Source organism: Mus caroli, unplaced genomic scaffold (assembly GCF_978045245.1).
Source record: "Mus caroli unplaced genomic scaffold, Mus_caroli_1 scaffold_16, whole genome shotgun sequence".
In the NCBI taxonomy this organism is placed as follows: Eukaryota; Metazoa; Chordata; class Mammalia; order Rodentia; family Muridae; genus Mus; species Mus caroli.
In genome coordinates, this window is record NW_028227271.1 from 39,938,576 (window position 1) to 39,966,389 (window position 27,814).

Here is a 27,814-nt window from a genome sequence, read left to right on the forward strand (position 1 = left end):
TGACGTGTGTCCAGTGCTACGAGGCTCTCTGTTTGCAGCTGAGAAATATTACCAGTACGGCTTGGTGTAGAGGCATTACTTTTTGCTAGAACACAATGCAGGAGGCCCACAAAGTTCTGCTAACAACCAGAGTGCAGCACTGTGAATCCAGCTGCAACTAAGTAAGCTTGAGCCTTGCTGTGGTTGAGCTTCTTCGCCCATCTTCTCCTGTAACACTCCTGGTAGCATGCTGGATGGCAGGAAGTACTCCTTAGCTTGGTGGTTGTCATCTCTGTGAGCTGAGATGGGACTGCACTGTCCGCAGCATGGAGCTGGACCTTCTGAGAAAATCCCCTCTCTGGCACAAGATCTCTAGTGACAACTGTCTGTAGAAATTGGAGCCATTAATAGTGCCTGATTCATCAGTGGTTGTAAAGATTAAGTGGGTTCATTGATTATGAGCAATTAGGACAGAATGTGGGACAGAGCTAGCGCTCAGTACATGTCAGCTGCTGTTGTCAGTACGCCTTTATCTGCCTGATGTGTTGCTGTCTCCATGGTGTTGACTGAGTTTATCAGAATCCTTCAGTATCGCTCTCCCTTTACGTCTAGGCATACTTTACAAAGTCACTTTGAGGCTCAGTTTTTTACCCTTAGAATTTAAATTTCTACCTGGTGGGAGCTGGCAGCAGTTCTATCTATTCCCAGGACAGTTGGCTAGAGGAAGAATTGGGTGTCTATCTCTTTGTCCTTGAGCTTTCAGCATCAGTAGACAGTTCCCAAGAGCTCTTGTCTTTCAGGCCTGTCCAGAGCTCTCAAGACAACATTCTCCAGCCAGGGCTGGCTTTACCACATGCACTGGCAACACATAGAGGAAGCAAGATGCACCTGCAAGATGATTGATGCCTTCAGTGCACTGCATTTAACACCTTGCCTCTGTGGCTGGCCTTTGTGGCAATTTTTTTTTCTTAGCCTCTTGGGGACTCTCCTTTGCTTTCACGTGTGCACATTGTCCTTGGGAGGAGAGATTTGTTTTTCTTTCTTCCAACAAATCAGAAAGTAGCACTGTAAATTCCAGGAGGACAAACTTGGGCTGCTACTTGTTAAACTCTGAACAAGCTATAAAACTTTGATGAGTTATTTCATCTTTGGAAGCCTTAGTTTCTCAGGTACATAATTTCCTCATTAAAGTGTTTTGTTGATTTTTTTTTTTCCTGAGCCCAGCACTGGGGTAGGGACTAAATGCAGTGATTAAAAGGGTGGCCCCTGCACTCTTAGAGCTTAGAGTAAACCTAGGAAAGGTACTGTAGAAGAAACTAGCAGGATACTGTGATACATGGAAGGAGTTACAGAGACAAAGTTTGGAGCTGAGACAAAAGGACGAACCATCTAGAGCCTGCCATATCCAGGGTTCCATCCCATAATCAGCTTCAAAATGCTGACACCATTGCATATACTAGCAAGATTTTGCTGAAAGGACCCAGATATAGCTGTCTCTTGTGAGACTATGCCAGGGCCTAGCAAACACAGAAGTGGATGCTCACAGTCAGCTATTGGATGGATCACAGGGCCCCCAATGGAGGAGCTAGAGAAAGTACCCAAGGAGCTAAAGGGATCTGCAACCCTATTGTTGGAACAACATGATGTACTAACCAGTACCCCGGAGCTCTTGTCTCTAGCTGCATATGTATCAAAAGATCGCCTAGTCGGCCATCACTGGAAAGAGAGTCCCATTGGACTTGCAAACTTTATATGCCCCAGTACAGGGGAACGCCAGGGCCAAAAAGTGGGAGTGGGTGGGTAGGGGAGTTGGGTGGGAGGGTATGGGGGACTTTTGGGATAGCATTGGAAATGTAAATGAGGAAAATACCTAATAAAGCGTATTTAAAAACAAAAGAAAAAAAGAAAATGAAGGGACCATTACCTCCTCCTAGTCAGAGCTGAGCACACCATGCTACAGCTAAGTGAACAGCCATTTCAACATCGGAGAGCTCAGTCCAAAATCCCCAGCCTAGACACCCTGTTGAGGGAGCTTCGAGAAGCTGCTATAGAGAGTTTGCATTTTTTAAGGAAGATTCTTGGAGCATTGTCACTGTTTAAGACTCCTGGATAACGAAAAGAGACAGTCCTCAAAGTCACTGCCTGCTGCATTTTCTTGAACCTGTAGTGCTATACTTTTCTATTTCTATTGATTTCTCATCCACTTGAACGGGTACCAGCTCTCCTCCAGCACAAGGCAGTATCTTCCACCATGCTACACCTTGACATCCCTTCTCTCTCTTTTTAAAACGTATCTATTTTCTATTTATGTTTATTAGTATTTTGCCTGTGTGTGTGCTTGTATACCACATGTACCTGGAACCCATGGAGAACAAAAATGGGTTTTGGATCTCCTTGAACTGGGGTTACAGATGGTTGTGACCTGGGAACTAAACCCAGGTCCTCTGCAAAAGCAACAAGGGCTCTTAACTGCATGGCCTTCTTTCTTGTGGCAGGGGCTTGTGGCAGTTATTGAGCACATGTCAAGTATTCAGGTTCCCCTGGAGACACTAGGCATCTAATCCTGAGTGGGACTCCTGAAGGGACTAAAGGGCTGACCATCTCTGTTTCCAGGCACCAGCCTCGGAAGTACAAAGAGGTTTATTTTTTTTACCTCAGCCTGGTTAGGGTCAGGCTTATATCCAAAGTAATTAATGATATCCTCGTCTTGTTTGTGATGCAGAGCGGTTCAGCGGGACGATTGGGGTTGCAATTTCCTTTCTGAACACAATTCCTGCAGCTGTGTCCTACTGACAGAGAAGTAGAACTGTGCCAGTAACTCTGCAGCCCTGTCACAAAGGGAATCACGGGCCACAGGACCAATGAGTGGGGCCTCTTTGTTTTATGGAGGCAAAGCCTGATGGAGTTGATTGGCAGTGCTGGTCTGCATGCAGACTGATGTTCATAGCCCAGTGACTTGTCAGGCAGAGGCAGCCATGCTCCCTCTGTTTCATAGAACGGACCCAGGGCGTTCCCTAATTAAAATGTTTCTTATCAGAAACTTGACTGTGTTTGCCCTTAGATGAGTATAGTGTCAGGTGAAAAGCAGTTTTTAAGAGCAGTATATACAAGTTGAGCCAGTGCTTGTTGAAGAATAAAAAGCATGCTCCACAGAGAAATCCTGTTAAAATCAAAGTAATAGCAGAGGTTATAAAATAGTGATTAACCAGGTGACGTTCCTCCCATGCAGTGTCTCAGCTTCTCCTCTGTGAGTTTGTGTTATTTTAATGAGAGGTGAGTCAGCACAAGGCCACACCTGGGTGTTTAGGAGCACCAAGCTATAAAATCTTCAGTTCTGATAGCTGTACAGCTAGGTATGGCACCGGCACTCCTGAATGAAGTCCCTCCTGAGAGGCCCCTCAGGAGCATCAGCCCTGCCCCCCACCTGTCATCCAGGGCCTCGAGTGGAAAGCTTACTTTTGAATGTTGGCCTCTCAAGTCTCCAGCCTCTGCCGCACCCTTAACTCAAACGCTCATTCGTGGTCATCTGTGTCACTCTCAGCTTCCATCAGCCACTTGGGTGAAGCCCTGCATGGCCGCTGCTCCTTCTGCACCTGCCACTCTTCACACTCCCCAGCTCGTCTGGCCTGTTCACTCTCTGCTTTGCTAGGGACTTCACTGCAAGACATGGCTCACTTCATCTGAGTCCTCGGTATACACCTCAAGCCTCAGACCCAACACTCCTGAACAGCCAGCAGGCTCTCGGATAATCAGCTTTTCCTAGAGCTGGTGACAGCGGTGCTTTTCACGCGCACTTAAAGATGTGGAAGAAGCTTTAGTAACCACTAAATGAATGAGAAACTATTTCACCTTCTGAAGTGTCTCTTTTCATCAAGCTGAGTTAGGAATTTGGGTGGGAATCAGATACCCAGCCACTCCCTGAGGGCTGCCACTATTTCTTCCTTTCCCTGCTGGCCTGCACAGTGGTGTAGGGAAGAGTGGGGGCTCTGATCCCCTCATCCACTGGCTTACTCAGCAAGCTGGGGATGGTCGTTAGCATCTCTCTCCCTCACGTCTAGTAAAGGAAACTAAAAGCATTTCTTCGAATGTACAGGAAGTATTTACTATGTTCTTGGAAGGTAGGACTTTGATTGATATTTGAGTGCTTGCTGTATACATGACATAGTTTAGTAAGCACGAAGCACACCATTGTTTGAAAGGAAAACAGGAGACAAATAGCGATGAGAGCCATAGAGATGGGCGGCTTGTGTGAGAGGAAGGCTGCTGGTTCAGGAACCACGGCCTCTAGACACCGGAAAGAAAGGCGTGGAGGGGTTCAAGTGGGGAGGGGACAGTATATACATACTTTACTTCCTGGACTGCCCCACCACGATGCAGCCGGGCCAAGTTGTTTAGTTTTGCTCTCATTTTAATCTGTGGAAAGATTGTCGTCTTTCATCAATATACCTATAATTTAGTCTAAATGTCAAGAGTGGGTTTGAAATGTTGTAAGTTAAACCATCAGCGAGGATTACCATTATTGCTGATTTCTGTGCTTCTGCTAACGCTCTTCAGACTTGAGCAGACCATGCCCCAGCTCCGTCCCTAAGCCTTTCCTCATGTCCCTCTGTTCAGCATTGGGTATCAGCTGCTTTGTTTGCTACGCCTATTGCAGTTCAGCCTGGGGGAGAATATGTGCGGTATAGGCAAGATGTGTCCCTGTCACTTGAGGTTCGTGTTGATGCCGCAGCCTGACCGTTCTGTAGGATAAATATCACCCTAGTATTATTGCTAATGGAGTAAATGGGTATAGCCCTTATGTGAAGCTGTCCAGCAGATACTTTGAAGCCAGTGAATACTTAGCAATGAGAAGAGAGGACGCTGGCTGACTTGTCCATGTGCAGCTAATACTGAAGTCACTGGTTCTTTAAGATTTTGCATCTATTGCTGGGTGTTTCTGGTATTAAGAAGCACCTAGGAATACCAGATTTGGAATGAAGAAACTATGTTAGCTTTCTGCCATGTTTAATATGAATACTGTCAAATGTTTCTTAAACTTTCAAAACCAGATTTCTCTACTGAAGAATCCTAAACATTGGTTTAAAAGATTTTTTTTAAGAAATCCTGAAACCTCTTATTATACCTAATCAATTTAAGCTTGGGAAGTTCTTCCATATGTCTGGCTCAAATCTTACATGGTTTGAGTGCATTTTTTTTTTCATTTGTACATATGGAAAACAGCTGCCCAGGCTTCACAATGACAATGTTTATGTATGTGCTTTTAGACAGCGGTAAGGTCACGCCCACTCTTCTTCCTCTGAACTGATTGATGCCTTTATCCCATCTTAACAGTTTCCTTTTCCCACCTCTTTAATCATCTCCTGATTCCTCTAAGCATTGTACAGCCTTCTCAAATCCAGATTCCAAACAGAACATAATATTCAAAGGCTCACCATTAGACAAAGTCCCTTCCTTCCTTTCCAGTCTTCGCAGGCTGTCATGTGCTACAGTCATTCAGAGAGGAAATGGGTAACACTGTCAACCTCCAGAAAAATGAGATGGAGGATCCACAACAGATGGGGCCCAGTTTGTAAGCAGTCAGCAAGCCAAACTCAGATCTGTGTGAGAAACACTCACAGGCTCACACCTCCTGCCTCCCCTCCCGGTCTGGGTTCAGCTGATGATCCTGCAGCACAGGGACCTCCTCCTCCTCCTCCTCCCAGCTATAACTCTCAGTACTGTCTCCAGCTGTGAATCAAAGGTGGATGCAGTGACTGTGACCGCCCAGTGCCTTTGCCTCTGCTCCCCATACTCCGTGCTGTGAAGCAGCTAGTTTGGGCCTGAGGGTGTCGTTCTCTGAAGGGTTCCTCACAATGCCGAGCACACACAGGGAACAGTCTGTTTTCTAGGGCCTGCTGCTTAGGAGAGATGTAGTATGTGTTGAAACTTCTTACTCAGCTCCATTCCTGATGCTTAGACCTCAGAGTGGTTTACTGTGTATCCTCTCTGTCCCCTCCATGTCTTAAAAAGTGAAGTTCCTGAGTGGCAACTGGGTCTTTTTTGAGGTCAAGACTGTCATCTGGAGTAGGCATGCAGGTCTGACCAGAAAGTTGCACAGATTTCTGGAGCTGAAACAGCTGAGCTCAGACAGCCTTGACAGTTCTTTTCTGTAGTTGTATGTGTAAGAAGCGTGGGACCTAGGCAAGTGCAGGCAGGAGAGGAGGCTGGAATGATTGCTTGCTGCACCCCTAAGTTACTTTGTAGATGTTGGTAGGATCTATTTTAAAGGTGAGACTGAGTATTTACTAGTAAGTCATATAAGTCCCACCATGCGTTTGCTCTTGTCAGATATTAGGGCGCATTACACAGTGCCTGGCCAGTGGTAATTATCCTTAAACTTTGAGGCTAAGTGATTTTTATATTTCTATGAGTTAGTCACAAATGCCTAGGATGTCAGCAGTGAGGTAGCTCTTGCAGGGGTCATCCTGCATTAATGAGTAAAAATACAAGTCAGTGCCTTTCACGGTAAGACAGGGGCCTAGAAGTACCACTTATATGCCGGAGGATGTCCAACTGTTCTGGGTTCCATTATAGTTGGCCTCCGGCATGCCTGTGTACAGTTATGAAACATTGAGAGGGACAACCAATTTTTTTCCCTCCTTACTGAAGTCAGAATTCTACTGGGGTCTGTCACAACTACCTACTAGCTTGTATGTGAGGGCAGAAACTCAAGGTCTGGTGTTTTGTTGCAGTGAATGTGGATGTCTGTTTTCTCCCCTGCTAATATCGTCCCTTTGTCACAGAGCAGGCATTGAGTGGGGTTGCTGCATGTGTAACCTGCTTCCCTCTTACAGTCCAACAGGCAGCCTGCTAAGTTAAACCTCCTCACCTGCCAAGTGAAACCAAATGCTGAGGACAAGAAGTCTTTTGACCTGATATCACGTGAGTCCTGTTTTAAAACCAATCAGTCACTGTGGTTCTGACATCTACAGGTCTGACTATTTAAGCACCAGGAGTTTTCAGTGGGGCTTCTCATATTTAACCCCAGCTTGTTCAGGGAGACTCCTGGGAATCCTTTTGTTTGTTTGCTTCCTTGTTTGAGGCAGAATCTTACTTTGTCCCCTAAGTTAACCTTGAGCTCAAGCAACCCTGCCTCCCCTTCTCATATGGCTGGATCTGTGGGTTTGCACCATCTCCTGTCTCCCTTAGCTGTGTCCTGTGTGATGTATTTAGAATGGGAAAAGACGGATGGGAAAGCTGTTGCACACCTTTCCACAGGGGTAAGCGGATCTCGTGAGGTGAAGGTGAGCCTGAACTATGCATCAAGTTCCAAGCCAGCCAGGACTACATAGTAGGCCCTGACTCAGGAGCATTGAACTGATCTAATATCCCTTCAGACATGTTTTTTTAGTTATGTCGCCAAGTCACTTACTGATCGTAAGGATACAAACTTTGATGTGCAACCCAGACACTTTGAAGTTGTAGGACATTCCAGCTTGTACCCGTTGATTAAGAAGTACTGGTATAGATACAGGGATAGAGGTATACCACTGTTGCAACATGTCTGATTTGTCCATTACATCCTGGCAAAATCAGGCTCTTCAAGGAACAGTCCAACCCCCTTGCTTCAGTTGTTTTGAACCTCGTTGAATTGTTGTCACCACACTCCTCAGTCTGTCACTGCGTGGCACTTTGCTTTTCTCCTTGGTGAGGGAATAAGCCCAGGCACCAGCTCTCTACCTGTGTCCCACGCTCTCTGTGTCCAGCAAGTGGTGGGAGGTACTGTGTTGCTAGCCTGCACTTACTGACTTAACTCAGCAGCTGAGGGGGCTCCTAAGCTCCTTCAGGACAGTGAGACTCTGCAAGGTTGTAGAAGTCTGTGGAAGGCACTGTGGCACATGCCCAGTCCCATCCCTAGCACCTCAAAACCAAACAGATAGGATAGACCAGAGCCACTCTGTACTGCCCTGAAATACTACAATAGAAACCCAAAGCCCAGAATGGCAGACTGGCAGCCAAATGATGTGCACAGAAGCACGGGTACACAGTCCCGCCCTTGAAGTTCTCTTAGGAGGAATCATTTGTGAGGCTCTTCAGATGGAGGCTGAGTCTCCTGCAGCACCTCTGTACACTCAGAGTCCCTATAACCTCCATGACTACTCTGATCACTGATGGCATTTACTTCATGATTTGGCTATGAATAGGCATCACTTATATTGAGTGCTGAAATCTGCCAGATCTATGTTGTGCAGTATTGCTAATTTCACAAAAGGTCGTCAGTTTCCCATTTTACAAAGGAAAAAGCTGGGTGAGTTGGGCCAGCCGAGCCAGCAGTAAGGTGGGTACTGCTATACTTGGTTGGGTATAGGTTCTCTAAAGTATACAGTGTCTCAAAGGGAACTGAGTGGGAGTGCCTGTCTGGAGCAGTCACATGTTCTGTGTCGTGCCAGCTAAATATGTTGAAGCGCTTGTACAGTCCTGGACTTTTTAAATGAGCTTCCCTTGTGAACATCCTGTCCACTGTATCGATGTTAGACCTTTTTGGAAGGCAGAAGTTAAACCTGCCTTCCACAGAGCTGGATTCAGCTGGAGAGCAGCCAACTCAGGCCAAGAGTGCTGCTTCCCCGAGGCAGTTGGAATCCCAGAGGGAATGGCAATCCTTTCTGGACAGGAGGTACTGACTTCTGCCTGTTTGCCTCTGAAACTCCTCTGGGTCAGCTAGGACCTGGCTTTTTCTCAGTGGCCTTTCAAAGAGGCATATCATCCACAGGTGATGGTGCCTGCCTGCAGTCACAGCCAAAGTGAGGCTGAGTTTAGAGCTAGTGCAAGACCAGCTTGTACTATATGTAGCAAAACTGTCTCAAGCAAACAAAGGAAAATGCCTACTGTCTGCATGGAATGTGCAATTCTTTATTTTAGTCCTTTGTCCTCAAGGAAAATAATAAAGTGAATTGTTACACTGTTGATACCTAGTGGAGTAAAAAAAATAATATGATTTTGTGTTTTTTGCAGAGACTTTAAAACTGCATTATTCTCCTTTCTGAGATGTTGTATTTTGTGTTTTAGATAATCGAACATATCACTTTCAAGCAGAAGATGAGCAGGATTATATAGCGTAAGTACTTTCAAAATGGCGGTGCAGTGGTTTGAAATTAAAGCATTATTAACTACTCTGGTGGCTTGTCACTTTCCTGTCTCTGGGCTTTCACACTTGGCTCTTCTCTCCATCTGTCCTGACCACCTGAGATATTCAGCCCTAGCCTCAGTACTACTAGAATTGTTGCCCCCTTGTCTCTGCCTGTAGCTTCTTCCCACAGCTCCATGTTTATCTGGTCTATATCCATGCATTTAGAGACCCTAAGCTCTCTGAGAACAATCACTGAGCCTTGCTTACCTTATAATTGTGCATCCTTGTATTTAGGTGTCTTGCTTGGTGTTTGGTCACAATTTTAAGTCATTTGAGATGTCCACAGGTGCTGCCTGAGATGCTTGGCTGTTCTTGGGAGAGAAGCAGACGAAGCTGGCTCTAAGGGAGACCCTGGCTGTGACCTCTTGCTGGACAAGCATGATGTAGTCAGAGGGAACCATGTGCAGTGGGAAGAGCTAGGTTGGGCATCACATACCATAGGGACTGCAGCCTGAAGTCAGGTCATTCCTTTCTCCCTCCGGTGGCCTAGAGTTCAAACAGCAGCTTATTGCATCCTCAGCTGTTTCAATAGGTGAAAAGACAGTCAGTTAAGTCATTTTTGAAGGGCTTACATTTATCTTTCTCACAAGAAATTTAGACCAAGTTTCATGAACGACCAAAATTCAATGCCCATCAAAAATTCCTTCCTTAATTCCATGGAGCCCCAAATTCTGTTCAGACCTGTTTGCCTCACTCACTTCTCCTCCCACTCCTGTTTCCCTGAGTACTTATACTCTGCCTGATCTCAGACTCTGATAGGAACTCTGAAAGAGAACAAGAAATGGACCACAAGTAAGTCAAGATGGGACAGCAGAGGAGCTAGGGAAGGCCAGTGAGCGGCCAAGAATTAGAGGAAGCAGTGAGAAGCAGACAGAGACAGAACACAGGACTTGATGTTGGCTCTCAGCTCAGGGACAGAGCAGAGACCCATGTGCTGGGGCACCCGACTTGGATTCTTAGGGACTGCCCAGAGATGGCTTTCTCCAGAACAGTAACCCTGGCCTGAGCTGAAGAAGCTGATAAAGTGTTCTCTGCCTTCCCAGTGGAGGGAGCCTTGAGCTGGGTGACTGGAGTAACTGGGAACAAGAAATGAGGAAGCCAGGAAAGCTATTCCCCCACCCCACTCAGCATGTAGAGAGCTAATTCTTACGGGCATCACATTATGCTGAGTGTATCTTGTGTCTTGTTAATGCTGAGCAAGCGCACGGGAAATTCAGTGCCCAAGTCACAGTCTTAGGAATCTACTTAGCATTTCAACTACCTTGAAATACCACTTCCATTTTCCTAAGTTCTCTCTTCCTCGGTCCTCCAAGAAGTAAGTGGGAGACAAATGAGAAATGTGGGTGAAGCCAGGAAGGAACCCACTTGATCTCATTCTCTTCTGTCTCAAGCAGAAGCCTTGCAAAACTTAGAGCACACAAAGGGTTCATCCAGGTCTGGGAGGTGCAGGTTTTCTGCCCGTGGAGTGTGACTTTCACAGTAACAGGCTCCCTTCAGCCGCTCCTCGAACTCTGGCAGGGCCGAGGAGCTTCACTTCCCCTCTTCATTACCTCCAGCTTTACATAGCAACACCGGCTTTCCTTCCTCGTGGAAAACCGTCCTGTGAAATGAAAGCTGTCTCCTCACCAAGGAAGGGGCAGGTATCATCAGTTGCACATTTGAAGTCTAGAGCCCTGGATCTAGTCTCAGTGGCTCTGTTTCTTCTGACAGATGATCTGGCTTCCATTTAAGACATCTTGCGGGGGGCGGTATGGGGGACTTTTGGGATAGCATTGGAAATGTAATTGAGGAAAATATGTAATAAAAAATATTAAAAATTTAAAAAAAAAAAAGACATCTTGCAGTGGGATGGGATTGCCGCTCATTTGGTAGAGTGCTGACGTAGCATTCACAAAGCCCAGTGTTCAACCCCCAGGATGGTGTAAGCACTGGAGGAAGGGGGGGGGGGCGAGCAGGAGAATCAGAAGTTCAAAGTCATCCTTGGCTACCCAGTGAGTTTGAGATCAGCCTAGGGCACATGAAACCTTGTCTCGAAATCAAATTAATATACATTCAAGGTCACTATATTCTCAGCCCTTGTGAGATGTAACTATTCCATTCTATTCTACCAGATTTGAATTAATTTCTTTTGAGAATGAATTAATTGTCCTTAAGATATACATTCCCTGCTTATTATGATAAACTTAAAAAAAAAAATCATGAGCCTATGGAAAAGCCTTGAGCCCCTGGCATAATGGCGGGTGCCCTGAAAATGTAGACTGTGCTGTTGTAAGTCAGTCCAACTCAAGACCTTGGGTAAGTCACGGAAATTTTCTGACACCTAGCCTTAAAGGTGTTGTAACCCCCAAGGTAGAGGCTCTTGGAGGATTCTGTTTTTAAAACTCTTATGAATCAAGTACCTAAGAGGTGCTGATACACATTAGGTATCCAAATGTCAAAGGGCCTGACACAAAAACAGAAAGCATAACCGAGCCTGCACGCACTGTGAGTTCTAGTAAGGGTTCATGATGAAGTGCCGCCTTGCTGAAACAAGTTGTGTGAATTGTGCTAGAGAACTGGTTCTTCGGTTAAGAGTACATGCTGCTCTTCCTGAAGACTACAGTGGCTCAAATGGTGGCTCAAAGCCACCTGGAACTCCAGGTTCAGGGGTTCTGACATCTCCAGCCTAGGGTATCTGTACACACATATATACACATGCACACATGTGTGTCTGAAGAGAGGGACAGTGTACTCACATTTTTTTTTAAAAAAGTGATCTCTAGTTTCTAACTTGAGACTAAGTTAGAACAGTAAACAGAACAAACACTAACATTTTAAAGTGTATTGGATGTCCCACTCACTCCTAGACTTGCTTCCCAAGTGTTCCATATTCTCTCTCTCTCTCTCTCTCTCTCTCTCTCTCTCTCTCTCTCTCTCTCTCTCTCAGATATTTTTTTATCTGCATTTCAAATGCTATCCCCTTCTCTGGTTCCCCCTCTGAAAACACCCTCCCTCATCCACTCCCCCTCCCCCTGCTCATTAACCCACCCACTCCCGCTTTCTGGCCCTAGCATTCCCCCACACTGGGGCATAGAGCCTTCATAGGACAAAGGGCCTCTCCTTCCATTGATGTCTGACTAGGCCATCCTCTGCTGCATATGCAGCTGGAGTCATGAGTCCCACCATGTGTGCTCTTTGGTGGTTTAGATACAATTCACAAATCACATGAAACTCAAGAAGAAGAAAGATCATAGTGTGGATACTTCTATCCATCTTAGAAGGGAGGAACAAAACACCCATGGAAGGAGTTACAGAGACAAAGTTGTGAAGTAGAAACTAAAGAAATGACCATCCAGAGACTGACTCTCCTGGGGATCCATCACATTTACAATCACCAAACCCAGACACTGTTGTGGATGCCAACAAGTGCTTGCTGACAGGAGCCTGATATATCTGTCTCCTGAAAGGCTCTGCCAGTGCCTCACACATACAGAGGCAGATGCTCACAGCCATCCATTGGACTGAGCATAGGATCCCCAATGAAGGAGCTAGAGAAAGAACCCAGGGAGCTGAAGGGGTTTACAGTCCCATAGGAGGAACAACAGTATGAACTAGCCAGTGCCCCAGAGCTCCCAGGGACTAAACCACCAACCAAAGAGTGTTCCATTTTCTGTGTGGTCACAGAAATAAATTGCTGGGGTTCTTTCTCAAAATAAACTGAAGGTGAGCGCCACCTAGAGTCAAGTCTGTGCCTGGCAAGCACATCACCCACAGCCTGGTTTGGCTTTTAATTCTCTTGCTGCTGCATTTAACTACATAGGTTTTCTGGGTAGTACTTTGCTTCATATTCTGCCATCCAATATTTCATCCAACGAACAGGCTCAGGCCTGAACCTCTGTGTTATTAAAAGAGCAAATGTAGCTGTCTGTTCTCATTGTAAAAAAGCAATGATTTGGCTATGGATTTGTTGGTTTTTATGTTTTGTTTTTGGAAAGTAAATTTGGGGCTTTTCTCTCATTAGTGAAAATAATACAAGCTTATTTTATCTTTGGGAAATTGCATGTACCCCCCTCCTATGAGTTTTCTCCATAAAGGGGGAAAAACATTCAAAAGACAAGCACATTTTGGTTAAAATTCCTTTTAATTTTTTCCCCAAAAACATAAATGCATAATTGATACATATATTTAAATTTGATATTATTTAAAACATTTTTCACCTCTATTTCACAAGATATAGTCTGAACATTTCTCCTATGCCATCAAACACAATTCTCTAATGAAGCCAGCTAGATGGTTCCGTGGCCGAGGTACCTGCCACCAAGCCTGACAACCTGTGTTAGTCTTCTAGGACCGACATGTTGGAAGGTACAAGTTGTCCTCTGACTTCCTCCATACATGTGCCATAGCATGCATGACCACATACATTAAAACACAAACACACACAAACCATTTGAATTGGTATATTTTATGCTTATTGGACTTTCAGGTTTTACATATACCTTGGAAACAAAGGATTTGTTCAGTGCATACTATGTCTCAGTATAGTCATACCCACTGCTGTGATACTACTCTCACCATTACTGACAAAATACTCCATAGAAACTATGTAGAGACTTACTTCACTTCCTGGATCAGAGGAAGAATCAGTTATAGCAGAAAAGACATGATGACCAAGAATCTGTTTGTGGTAGCGGGAACTGGTTACATCTTACAGATCAAAGGGGAAAGAAAGGCAGGGAGGAAGAGAGGAGAGAGGGAGGGAAGAAAAGAGGTGCCACCTTCAAGGCCTGACCCCAGTGACCCACTTGTGGCCAAGTCTGGTTCCCAATGCTTCCCCCACCTTCCACAACAACAGTGCCATCTAGAAGCAAATGCTCAAATGTGAGCCCATAGAGGCTTTTCATATTTAACACAGCTGCATTTTAGTGTCATACTTCCAAGTTACACTCCCCTTTAACAAGCATAAACTTTATGGCTGCTATTAATATACCCTTCCTCTTCACTGTTGAATGTCCTTGCAGCTATAGACTGCCAGAAAGTGGATGCCTTCTATTGAACACATTCCACCTGTCACTGCTTCTTATCATCCGTATATGCTCATTCTGTAAATGAATCCTCTTCACTCCAGCATCCCCTTCATTCTGCTCACATAGGAACGGAAGCACCTGTATATTCACACAGGGTATCAGTCACCATGTCCTCTGTCCTCCACCCCAGCCATCTCTCTGTGTGTCATCCACTTCAGCCATCCCTCACTTGTCACTTCTCACTATTTTATTTTATTTCCATTTTATTTGCTTTTAATTGTTTTATGGGCTAATGATTGAACCCAGGATGTCATATGTGCTCAAACAACCCTAACCATCTCTTATCTCCAATTTACCTCTTCATTTTTCCTCACTTTATTGCCATTTTGGGGAGAGCACTTAAGAAAAGAGAGGGCTTTTGAAAGTTCCTATTGAAGATATGTTTCCAGTGGAGAAAGACAATGGTGGCTGTGCCCTTATGAAGGCTACCTTCCTCTGGTATCTTGACCACAGGTGGATATCAGTACTGACGAATAGCAAAGAAGAGGCCCTAACCATGGCCTTCCGTGGTGAGCAGAGCACAGGGGAGAATAGCCTGGAGGACCTTACCAAAGCCATCATCGAGGATGTACAGCGGCTCCCTGGGAATGACATCTGCTGTGACTGCGGCTCATCAGGTAGCCGTCCTGGGCACACTGGCCTGTCGAGCCTCTTCCCTGTGTAGTCATCACTGGGGTGGTTGCTTGAGTTCCTTGGAGTTTGGGAGCCAACTTAGACACACACAGCATGATCTCTGAGCATGAAGATAACCCTCACTGGGCTGCTCTTCCCTACTCTGTTTCCTCTACCTGGGTAAGTCCCAGGCTGTTCTACCTGACACACAGTGCCTCTCCCGTGAGTGTGCCCCCTGATCGCTAAGGGGATGAGGACACCAGGGTGCTCATGAAGTAAGTGTGACTCTGCCACACCCAGCTAGAGCAATGTTCATTCAGTTCACTCTTCCTAGGTGTTCTGCTTTTTCTACCACTGACCTCACAGTGTATGGATCCACAAGATAGCAACATCCTCCTCTTACAGATGGGGATAAAAGGGCTTTGCTTAAGATTGAAATGCACACCAGCTACTTCTGAAGATTGAACCAGAAGGATGGGTTAGAGCTACTCGTATTCTGAATGTACACAAAGGCTGTGGGATTCAGTGCTTCTCAGGCATTCAACACCGTCCGTGCCTGGGGCTAGAAGGGAACCCAGCCTGGCCCAAGGCCTGAGACTATTCTATAGGTTCTCTAGGGAGAGGATTGAAGCAAATTGTTCTAAGGACAAAGGGCTTGACTTTGATTTTTAGTTAAGTGGTAAAGGGATCCAAGAGCCCCTGCACTAAAGCACAAGCTTGGGATTCCTGCCTCAGCCCTTCCCTAGAACTGATTCTTAGCAAGGTTGACTGCTGGGTGAGGCCCCTCTGTAGCCTGTAATCTGAATGACATATCTTGTTTCATCCAATCTTTTCCACAGAACCCACGTGGCTTTCAACCAACTTGGGAATTTTGACCTGTATAGAATGTTCCGGAATCCATAGGGAAATGGGGGTTCACATTTCTCGCATTCAGTCTTTGGAGCTAGACAAATTAGGGACTTCCGAACTCTTGGTAAGTCCTGCCCTGTGCTTTAGAAGAAAGGTTTATTGTCTCCTCCGTATTTAATGTCTTACTCTTGAGGGATATGTTTGTTTTTCATATTTGCAAATAATTGTAAAATTTAACGGATTTGCCTGAACATGTAGATGTTAACCTTTGTGATAAACAATGATTAGTGCTTATTTCTGTTTCCTGTTTAAGGAAAAAGTGAACTACAATGGAACTAGCTCATCCCTATGAAAAGGGCTTCTTCCAACCCACTTTTTTCATTAGGAATTAGTTTTCCTACAGCTCACTACAATGGTAATTAAAGCAAGCGTGCAGAATACCTAGTGGTTCATATTGTTAAAACTAATGACTGAAAAGCTTTTCCCAATTTAACCTTGCTGCCTGGATATTTGTAAAAGTACTTGTTAGCTAGTATCACAAAACCAGTAAGCCATAGCTTAACTTACATAGTTACTAAGGGAATAAACTGCTTGATGATTTGAAAAACATGAAAGATTTGAATACGTAAATGTGTTTTTCTTTCTGCCTTTCCATCAAATTTGAAACCTTGACAGAGTTCCTCATGATACACTGAAAACAGCAGTGAAAGGCCCAGTTGGCTTCCCATAATGCCTCTGGCCGTGGGTCCTTGTCTTGGATAAATTTAGCCCTAGTGCGCTGTGAGAGACTTTGCAGTAAGAGTGAAACCTGCTTAAGAGAAACCAAGTTGAGAGGAAAGTGTCTCTTGAGGATATGAATGAACTGGAGTTGAGCAGCAGCCTTATCTGCACCAGACCCCCAAACAGGCAAGGCAGGTTGTCAGTCAGCTGTGGCTCCTACCCTGAGCAGCCACTGTGTGACAGTGTCTTGTGTCATAGGAGCCTGTGCACTTAGGAAGTGTAAAGTTGGGCTTGCCATTTCGCTTGGGTTACAGAGCAAAGTCTCAGATGTAAAGAGCATTGGAGCACATTCTCCTTCGGTACCAACTTGGTATCGTGGCAGGTCCGCTACTTATAAATGTGAAATCTGAGTCTCAGTGCCAGAAATGAGGAAGTCCAAATAGTAAACACTCGTGGTACAATAAACCCAAGACTTTTTACCCAAAGGCCTGTGTGCATGAACGTGAGAAGCACGCAGACACAGACGACAATAGGCCCTTCTGAAGGACACAGATTTTAACAGTCCTGAGACCAGAAGCAAAATAGTTTGTGGCTAGTCCTCTGTTACTCCTTCAGCACTCAAATCTGTACCCAAGAAGATGACAGTCCTACTTTCTTTTCTGCCCACCAGAAGTAACAAGATTCAGTATGAAAAGGATGCTAGAGCTTGATAAGCTATTGTTCATGAGTTTAGGCTCCCATGTGGAGGTCTGTCTGTCTGATCTCAAGAACTTCGGGCGGGGAGGGGGGGGGGGGATCAGGTCCTGTTCTATTGAAGCATTCATCACATCATATCTGTAGACATTGCTGACTGTTTTGATATAACCCAACCCCACTATATTTTGAACACCTTTGAGAAAAGAGCATTGCTACCACTTCTAGCAATTCCAGGTCAAAATTCAGTGCCTGACGTGTGGCAGCTGCTTGGGGAATTTCCTAACCAGAAGAAGGGATAGTTTGTATACTCTGAGTCAGATGAAGGAAAATATATATACAAAAATCTTAGCAGCAAATGATAGGAGTCGGTTAACCAGTGGTATGTTCTGTTTGTTTATATCACAGCTGGCCAAGAATGTAGGAAACAATAGTTTTAATGATATTATGGAAGCAAATTTACCCAGCCCTTCACCAAAGCCCACCCCTTCAAGTGATATGTAAGTATTTTGAATTCTGAGTATATGAATACTTTACTAGTCTATCCTCCTCTCCTTCCTCACTCAAAAACAGACAAACAAAACATAACCAGCTAGCAACACAGTATCCCCCTCACCCAACCCCCATTATCAAGAAAAGACTAGAAAAATATTTTGAAGGATATGTCTGCAAGAGGCAAGTTTCTTCTCAGCAGTACCTTCCCTGGAAACTGCTGCTGAGTGCCAGCTTTATGGAACAGATCTTGGGAACAGTTGTATCTGGCCACACTGGGCTATGGCAATAGCCCTGCCAAGGTGGTGGTAGGGGAGCTCTTACAGATGGAGATGTCCAACAACCTTCTCAGCAAAGTCTGGCAGGTTGATGTTCTGTCTAATGAGTTTTCTGTGGGAGTACAAAACAAAAACAAAAAACAATCTTACCAGAATTATAAATCTATTAACCCTGGACCAGACTCTTCCACTTCTGGAAACTACTGTCTATTTTGTGGTAGAAAATAATAATAATGATAATGATAATGGGACAAAGGGAGTCTGTGACTCTACCAGATGTGAAAACACTAAGTCCCATGTTCTGGTGTAAGTGATTTCCAAGACAGTTGATACATTTTGAAAAGCAAAGAACAATAGAAAGCAGACTGCCTTCTGGGAAAGGACAAGATGGGTAATGGGGAAGAGAAACATACCTTCTCACCCTAGACCCATTGCCAGACTGAGAAACTGAATTGTGGCTAACCTTGGTGATTAAACCCCCTCATTCCTGCACTGTCTACTCAGGAGCCAAATGCACTTGTGGACAGAGTTCTGTATACTTGCCTCACTAAAAAAGGTGGTGGGTGTTTCAGTCCATAGTCAGCTGGTCCCATTGCTGTGGCCCAGGCTGGTAAGGCAGAAGGAAGCAAGGCAGCGGAACTGCTTGCCTCACAGCAGTGAGAAAGCACAGCAGACAAAAAGTGACCCAGAGCAAGCTCTACCCTTCACAGACATACTGCACTAGTGTGCACTAGTGCTTGCTTAGCTTGAACAAGGCCCTAGATTCCCCCCTCAATACTAGGGGGACAAGATTGAAGAGTTCTTAAGATTGAATCCTGTACCTTGTAAAGACTCTACCTCAGTCCCTAAGTGCTATGGATAAGTAGGAAGAAAGGCTAATTCTTACTCACATAGTTGGGAAGGCTTTATGCAGGAAGAAAGGACAACAGCCTAAATATTTGGCCAATGCTTCCATGGATACGAAACTTTCACAAGTATTAAAATTTTTACAGGGCACATTCAGTCTGCAATCGTGAAGTTAAGTCTCCCAGAAGGCCTCTTGGCAGCAGTGGTCTTTTGTTGAGTTGTGCACATGCTTACAGAGTGCTCATTCTCTGCTGAGAAAATAGCAAAACAAACTGCAGTGTAAACCTCCCCCTCAATGCCTTGGGTCTAACAGGGAAGACAGACATTGCCAAAGAGCTCAGACAGCTGTTTACAGAACCGTGGTTGTAGGAAGTGTGCTACAGGAGTCAGTTCCAAACACACACACCAGAGAGCTAATAGCTGCCTGTAGCTCCATTTCTAGGAGATCCAGCACCCTCTTCTGCCCTTCTCAGGAACCTGCAAGCAAGTGTATGATGCACGTAAACTCAGAAGGGCATATATGTGAATTAACAATCAGTATATAAATCTTTAATGTGCCAGTAAGTAGATGTCTCCATTTTAAAATGATAAAAACCTCAAGTTCATAAAGTTTAAATACTTTTTATAGTATCACATAGCTGGCATGCTGTAGGACCCAAACTTCATGTATTTTTACTAATTAGCTTATTTAAGTGGGAAAGATCAGGGGATGGACACAGGTTTCTGGAGTGTCAGACGGTGTCACCTGATCTTAGTTCTTTCTCTCTGGCCCTCATCTGATTTTCCCTGAACTGTCTTCCGTTTCAGTCTTCTGTAGGTGAGAGTGACAACTAGGCATTGAGGCTCTGTTCTCAGCTCGGGGCTGGGAGGTAGGCCCCGTCTCCATGGTGATGGTGATTAGACACCACATAGCCACTCAGACTTCAGGCCTGGTCTTTCCAGCGTCTGCTCTTGAAGGAGCCTCTACAAGGAAGGCAGTTCACCTCATTCATCCCTGTAACACTTCTTGCCTGTGGGGTAGATTTAATAGCAGCCTTTCTAAGTCTCAGTATTCTCTCCTATAAAAGGGGTTAGAGCAAAAAATAAAATCTTCATGAAGCTCTAGAAGCTTAATTTGTCTCAACTTTTAAAATTTTCCCACATATGTGGTGAATTTGAAATATTCATAGAATGTTTCTCTTAATGTAGAAAAGAAATCACCCATGATCTCTATGCACATTGATTTTATGTGTTACTCACACATATCAGCAGAAACGCTCTGACCACTTCTTCGTGTGTTTCAGGACCGTGCGTAAAGAGTACATCACTGCAAAGTATGTCGACCACCGCTTCTCCAGGAAGACCTGTACCTCTTCCTCAGCAAAGCTGAACGAATTGCTTGAGGCCATCAAGTCCAGGGACTTACTTGCATTAATCCAAGTCTATGCAGAAGGGGTGGAGTTAATGGAGCCACTGCTGGAACCTGGGCAGGTAATGACTCAGAGAAGCCGGAGGATTAAAAAGCAAACAGTAAGCATGCTGTGGCGGCATACATCTGTGAGCTCAGCACTTGGACAAAGTGGCAGAGTCTAAAACAAACTGGGGGCCAGCCCCGGGCTGCCCCGCAGAGACAGAGTTTAAATGAGGGACCATACATTTCTGACTCAATTTAATGAGGTACATGTGCATTAGCTGAGCAGGTCTGGAGAATTGGAGAGTCGACGTGCTCTTGGTAATTGCTTGGGGTTCCTTGGCAGTGAAGCTGTTAGAGGCATGATCACAGAGTTCATATCCTCCCTCCCTCCTCAGGAGCTCGGGGAGACAGCCCTTCATCTTGCCGTCAGGACCGCAGACCAGACATCTCTCCATCTGGTTGATTTCCTTGTACAAAACTGGTATGGCTTTTGTTTTTCATCTGAATGAACTGAGTATAGTTTACAGCACAAACCAGAACTGTGTAAGACCTATTCCCAAACTCTGTGCTCTGTGGTTAGCTGGTTAAAAGACTTTTATTGGCTGTGACTGCTCAGTTGCATCCCTTTATCTCTGCCGGCTTTATAGTGTGCCCATAGGTATGTGTATGATCTGCTAGGTGACGGAAAAAAAGCATAGAAAACACAGAGCGTAGAAACTGTGCGTTTAAGCATCTGAAGAACTTCTTAAGGCATATACCTCATAGATGAGAGAGGACCTGTGGTCACACAGTCTTTCTAATAATGCTGCAATCTTTCAGTGGGAACCTGGATAAGCAAACGTCTGTGGGGAATACAGTTCTGCACTATTGCAGCATGTACGGCAAGCCGGAGTGTCTGAAGCTGCTGCTTAGGAGCAAGCCCACCGTGGACATCGGTAAGTGTGGCTACTCTCAGACATCCCAGAGGGCGGAGACTACACACACATTCAACTTAGTCACTGTGCCTCGCCTCTTAAAATAGTATCCTAGATAATTATTTGCATTTATTCTACTGTTTCAGTTAACCAGAATGGAGAAACTGCCTTGGATATAGCAAAGAGACTCAAAGCTACCCAGTGTGAAGATCTGGTAAGCAAAACTAGGATCAGAGGTGTGTCAGACATCAGCGGCCATGAAGTGTTCTTCTGAGAGGATGGAATTGGGGAAGGATGAAGCATTTTGTTTCTAAGTAGCTAAAGAAATACAGATAAGTGCTAAAGTGCATTTGAAAGAGTGCTGAGGTCATGGCTTTGCCTTCTGAGTGCACTTGTCACACTGGAGACCCACGCCTCTGTAGGAGTGAGGATTAGGATCATGCTGCGTGTTTGCCAGGACACCAGGCTGCTTTGCAGCTAAGGGGAGAGGATAGGATTCCTTAGGCAGTCAGTTCAAGAGCTGGGAAGAATGTAGTGGTTTTCTGCAAGCTAAGCACCCTCCCTTCTGCCTCCCTCCTCTGCACACTCACCTTTCTCTCCCTACTAGTTCTTCCCTAATCTCCTGCTGGACCTTCACGTGAGCGGGATTCTCTTAACCACAGTGCCTGGTGTCTGCCCTCTGTTGCGGACAGCATGTAATAAACAGACTGAGAGCGAGTTGTAAAGAAAACAGATGTATGTTGACTTGCGGTTCAGGGTAAAGGGGCTGCATCCTCGATGGCCTTTTTCTTCTCCCAGTTAATCCCACTATGAGAGACAGGAGAGTACCTATGTTTCCTGCTCAGTGGTCCCTCATCTAAAGCCACCAATGTTCAGCCATTATGTCTCCTTCCTGAAAACCCTATCTAATCCTCATCACCTCCCAAAGGCCCTGATCTCAGTACCGTTACTGAGTTTCCACCCTTTTAAGACCTCTCGATGAGGATTAAGTTTTCACTTAATGGACTGGGGATAGTGGGACATGCCTGTAACCTGAGTCCTTAGGAGGCTTAGGCAGGAGGATCACAAGCTTCAAACAAGCCCAGGCTCCATGGAGGAGGCATTGCAGTAAGGAAATATCTCTGCATTTCAGAGGCACAGGCCTGGGAAGCGAGGCTAGAGAAAGAAAGGACACTCCACTGAGTTTGAGTTTCTCCAGACCTGGAAGTTGTACTTTTTGTAATTTTTGTTGCTTTGATATTTATATTTGTTTCTTGCTGAGTTCTTGTGGGGAGGGGCTGGCAGGTGGGGGTTGCGGGGAGGACTCAAACTCTAATCTTCCCTAGCGCCAGGACCTGCACCACGATCACTGGCTGTATTATGTATTCTTGTTATCCCTTAAGATTTATTTAATTTTCTTTTATGTATATGAGTATTTTACTTACATGCATGTATATATACCACTTGTGTGCCTGGGGCCTATAGAGACCAGAAGAGAACATTAGATCCCCTGGAACCAGTTACCATGTGAGTCACCATGTGGGTTCTGAGGCCCAAACCCAGATCATCTGCAACAAGAACCATCTCTCCAGCACCTGTATTTTGTATCTTGGAGTCCTCTGAGACCACTGTCTCTGCCTACAGTGCCCTGGGCGTGTCATGCGGCCACCCAGCTTGTCTACTCAGAACTGAGCCCACTGGGCCGTGTCCTTTAGGGCTGAGGGGTGGGGTCTTGCTTGGTGCATGTAGAGTGGTGGATATTTGAGCATTTCCATTAAGTGGTGTGCCCTTGCTGTTCCTTACAGCTTTCCCAGGCTAAATCTGGAAAGTTCAACCCTCATGTCCATGTAGAGTATGAGTGGAATCTTCGACAGGACGAGATGGATGAGAGTGATGATGATCTGGATGACAAGGTGAGTGCCTGGGTGAGTGCTCCAGAGCGCCTAGGCCACCTCCCACCTTCTGTGAGGTGCATTGGTCTGGGCCTTCTGACCTGCGGAAGCAATTTGGTCTCTGTTGGGCACCATGTAATAGCTGGACAATAGAACCTGTGGGAAAGATCTGGAAAGAGACGGTCATTTGAAGGAAGTGGCCTATGCAGTTGTGGAGCTGGCCAGCTGACAAGCTACAAGTTCCAGCAGCCAGTGATAGCTCAGAGATGAGGGTGAAGAGGGTCTGAAAGCCAAAGTCCTGGTCAATTTTTCTTAAGGTCTTCAGCTGACAGGATGAGGCCCACGGACATTTTGGAGAGCAGCTCAGATGCCAGTGATTCCGTTGTAAAACTGTATCTACACTGATGATTGCCTGCAGCCCACAGCCTAGTCGCCTTGTAGAATTAAACATGTAAAACACTACATATAAGTACCCATGATTGTCACTTTTGAGGGATTTACACGTGGTCTAAGTTGAGATAAATATTTTTCCATCATCTCAGACTGTCTCTCTAGAAACTCACAGGGATGTGATGATTGTACCCAGAGAAAACTTACGCACAAGAGGACTTGGCATCTTTTCTGAAGCCTTCTAGCTGATAGACGACTATCTCTAGGATTAGGCCCAGGTCTTGGTGACTCTTGTAGGTGGTATTTATCTACCTTTGAAAGTTCAGCCATATTTATCATCAGACGTATGCCAGGCAGGATTATAAGGAATACTCAGACAAAGGTCCTAATGTCACTCTCCATTTCAAGAGGAGAGAAATGCTAACTCAAATGGTAATGTGACTGTCTAGTGAAAATCAGAGAAGTCCAGACACCTAGTGCCTCAGCCTTGGTAAGCCCTGGCAGTCTCATCAAGTAAGCAGCCACAGAGATAGATTTCTGAGAATAGCTGGGTACTGGCCAGAGAAAAGAAAAGAGGAATAGAACCACTCATGCTGTGAGTGGGAAGCATCTTCCTGGGGAGGGGAAGAGGTACCCTGCAGAGCTGTGAGTAGTTTTTCAGGTTCAACCTTTATCTTTACCCAAGCAGTCAGAGGCCAGCAAACATTTATTAGCAGGACTGAGTTTCCTACCAACCCTTCCTGTAGTGTATACATTGAGATGAGGGGAAGAGAAGAATCTGGGCCATTCTGCTGCAGTGAGAGCAGTGAGCACCTTGCTAGGACTAAGTTACAGGGTCCATCTGAGGCTTCCATGCAACACATGGGATGCAGGTGATGTGTAACGACCACAGGTAGAGTTGGATGGTGCTCAAGCCACCACAGTGTATAAAATACCATCTGGGCAATTGGCAATGGTTTGCAGCCCAAGAATGTGGGTGGGATTTAAAGCTCCAAGCCTTTAGCATGTGGGTAGCACCTCTAAACCAGGTGTGGAAGAAGGGTGAAGGTGAAAGGTTTGTACAGAGAAAAGGACTTCATGTAACAAATCATAGGTTAACGGGGATGCTGTTCAAATAAGGCTGACAGGTCTTTTGCAGGGAGTTGTTTGTTGAATAAAGACTAATTGTAACTGTGGCTTTACCTGTCACTTTTGAATGTCCTACTGATCCCTAACTATGGAGCATTGGTGGGACTTATTGATGAAGATGTAGGAAGTGTAAAGTCTTCCTTCACTGTCACTGCTGTGAAGCTGTGTTGATGGCCACCCACATACCACACCGAGAGCCATAGGAACCAGATGACCTCCTGAGCCCAGTCTGCAGGGGTCTTCTGGACACCTCAAGGGCAGCCCTTGAGTCTCATCTCATCTGTTGTTTCCTGTACCAGCCAAGCCCGATCAAAAAGGAACGCTCGCCCAGACCACAGAGCTTCTGCCACTCATCCAGCATCTCGCCACAGGACAAGCTGGCACTGCCAGGGTTCAGCACTCCACGGGACAAGCAGCGGCTCTCCTACGGAGCCTTCACCAACCAGATCTTCACCTCTACGAGCACAGATTTGCCCACATCACCCACCAGTGAGGCTCCCCCTTTGCCACCTAGGAACGCCGGGAAAGGTACGAGCTTGAGGAGTGCTTATGGATTTGACCTCCTGGTTGCTAGTCTGCCAGTTAAGTGGCAGGATATGAAACATACTATCAGGGGCAGCTCAAAAGTGGGACTTTGTCATTCCCCAGGCACGAGAGTGCAAAAGGTAGTATCTTGGGTATTGTAGGTGTGTTACCTTGCATTAACCTCCAGTGAGTTACATGGCTTTTTATGCCCATCCTCCTGAAAAAAAACAAGACTGAAACAGTAAAGTGACTTTGTAGTTGAGACTCAGTCTGAGAGCCATGTGGTGTTAGCACCTGTACTGTCTGTAGCTCTTGGTTCTCTGAAAGCCTACTTTTCTCTGTACTGAGATGCCTCTGTGTTAAATATGTGACTGTCTGGACTAAAGAGGTAGGCGTTAGTAGAAAGCTTGTCCTTACACATGAAGCCCTGGGTTTGATCCCCAGCACTGTGTGAAATTGCACGTCACAATTACACAATCACTATCCTTCCATATAACTCAAACGCCGTGCTTTTTAGTCTAATTACTTACACTCTTTTAATGATTTGATATTCACTTCCCTTTCCTTTTATTCCTTTCATCGATGACTTCCCTCTCTAAAGTCTGAAATAAGCTGCCTGCCTGCTATTAGCCTCCTCTGCAGTCCCTCTGTCACGTGGGAGCCTCGCTCTTCTTGTAGGATTCCTACCCATATGAATTGTTCCTGATTAAGTAAAGAAGCAATAGCACTCCTTCAGCAACCTCCATGGTTTCAATAGCCCTACTTAATTGGCTGGTACAGGAAACAATGAAATGATCAGAAGTTCGTTATCATTATAGCAAGTTTGAGGACAACCTACATTTCATGAGTCCCTGACTCCGGAGAAGGATGGGGATGCCATAGTAGTTGATAATATTTGTAAAGCACTTGCCTCACGAGAGATTACACACCACACTTCTCCCATCCTAACGCCTCCAAATGAGGTAGGTAATGCAGGTTCTCATCTACCTGGGGTCCTAACCCAGATGCTGTATGAACAAAACCCACAGTCCCGGACTCTCAGATGATGTGAGGATGGCCTAGGCCACTGTTACTCCCTATATTGTCAGATGCCTTCACCAGCCCAACATTAGGCCAGTGGAGATGGTTCCCCACCCATTACCACAAACACTAGCCCTTTGTTCTCTCTCCAGAGTGTGTCCAGCTCTGGAGGTCGGTGTAGAGGGTCAAGTTAAGGCACAGAAATTCTAGGGCTATAGCTGAGAGGTGCTAAGCACTGTAGCTGCCAGAGAATCCAAATGTGGGATTCTCCCAGTGCGCTCAGCCCCGCTCAGCACAGGTTGGCAGTGCCCTTGGTACACAACGACTGGCCTATTTGAATCACACTGGTGCTGTTTTCTGGCAAATGTGAGCTTTATTCAAAACTGGTTTTTTCACAGCTTATTCTCCATTGAAATCGTGTTATAAATGGGAGCTGTGTTCTTAGAGAGACCCCAAATGACCTTGTAGATCATAAAATAATAGGGAACATTACAATAAAGCTTTAGCGTGAGCAGTTCTCATCAAAGACAAACGCTTATGGCGGTGGATATAAGCCAAGTGTTTCTTATCATTCTGCACAGTCTACTAGAGCACACTTTTAAAGACAGACCATTAATGTAACAAGCTTACAAATCTATACTGTGTGAGCCCTGTGCAAAACCATGTTCCCCAGCAAGTCTTGCTTCTGACAAGAGGACAGAAAGGAGCCTCCAGACCTGATAAATGCATCTGAAGGATTGATTTTCTGTGCCCTGGTTATGTGGTGACCTGTCTTGACAGGCAGAGCCAGCACCTGTTCAGAGAGCCTTCGCTGACAGCAGAAGCCAAGAACTAACACACCCAACCACCCCCCCCCTTGTAGCCTCCCTGTGTAATTTTATCTCACAGGGACGTAAAAAAAAACCATCGAGTGCACAATCTGGCTTAGTGCCAGGCATCACTCGCCTGCGTTGAATAAATTCTAGCTAGCTCCTTACTGAACACCCAGAAAACAAAGGCTACATTTATTCATCGATTCAGCTGCTGAAATGGGCTTAGAGGTTTGGCCATAGCAACCGTGGCTAACTAAGGATAGACCACCTACCCTTCCTTTTACAGGTCAAGCCCATGCTTGAAAATAGAACTTGCTCTCCTGACTAAGTTCCCCCTGGCAGCCTATCGTGGGACATCAGGTTCCGAGCATTGGACTGTCTGCTGCTGACACAGATAGACAGCTGCCTATCTGACAGCTGCCAGGCACGAACCATAGCTGTCCTTAACCAGCAGGGCTCACTTGCTCTTACGTGGGAGAAACTTGCAATGATTCTTAGAGGACACTGTTAAACAGTCAGCTAGCTCCCTGTGCAGAGGGCATTGTGTTTTGTGGTCCCTGTATTTTTTTTTTCAATCTATCCTGCTAACTGGAATAACTATCTACTTGGAACAAAGCTGTCTGGAATCAGTCATCCTTTGGATTGTCATTAGTTTCTCTCCACAACAAGGAAGGCCCTGGTCCTTGCTTATAGCACAAGCTACACTCAAAGATACAAATTTAGGAAGCTCAGGATCATGACTTACTGGGACAGAACAGACACCTCTGACAAAGTCCCGCACAAATAAGGGGAGTGCAAAAGGCAGCAAGAGAGAAAAAAACCTCCTCTGAGGCAAGCTCAGAGGATTTCCAGAACCCTCCAGGGACCTCATCAGAATTCAGGGAAGTTTGATCTAAAGTCCCATCAGCCAGCATCTGAGGCCCACATTCACCATCCTTCCAGCTCAGGCAGTCAGATGCCTGACTCTGCAGAAAGGAGTCCAGAGAGAATCCCTGAAGGTACAAAGCTAAGTGTGTCGATCTTCCTCATAATCAGCAGCCCCTACCTAATACAATTTAAA

General features: G+C 45.5%; 1 protein-coding gene across 6 annotated transcripts in view; it reads left to right on the forward strand.

Annotated features, from left to right (window-relative positions):
• Positions 1 to 27,814, forward strand: part of Asap1 (ArfGAP with SH3 domain, ankyrin repeat and PH domain 1) — a 291,999-nt gene that overhangs the window by 235,172 nt on the left and 29,013 nt on the right. For all 6 annotated transcript variants that reach the window (XM_029469556.2, XM_029469561.2, XM_021182730.3 and 3 more), the window contains 11 exons: positions 6,813 to 6,900; positions 9,025 to 9,073; positions 14,665 to 14,828; positions 15,663 to 15,796; positions 17,494 to 17,585; positions 19,985 to 20,171; positions 20,490 to 20,575; positions 20,914 to 21,029; positions 21,155 to 21,222; positions 22,793 to 22,900; positions 24,697 to 24,925. In XM_029469556.2, coding sequence (XP_029325416.1) covers positions 6,813 to 6,900; positions 9,025 to 9,073; positions 14,665 to 14,828; positions 15,663 to 15,796; positions 17,494 to 17,585; positions 19,985 to 20,171; positions 20,490 to 20,575; positions 20,914 to 21,029; positions 21,155 to 21,222; positions 22,793 to 22,900; positions 24,697 to 24,925 — 1,321 coding nt within the window. The remainder of the gene's footprint in view (positions 1 to 6,812; positions 6,901 to 9,024; positions 9,074 to 14,664; positions 14,829 to 15,662; positions 15,797 to 17,493; positions 17,586 to 19,984; positions 20,172 to 20,489; positions 20,576 to 20,913; positions 21,030 to 21,154; positions 21,223 to 22,792; positions 22,901 to 24,696; positions 24,926 to 27,814) is intronic.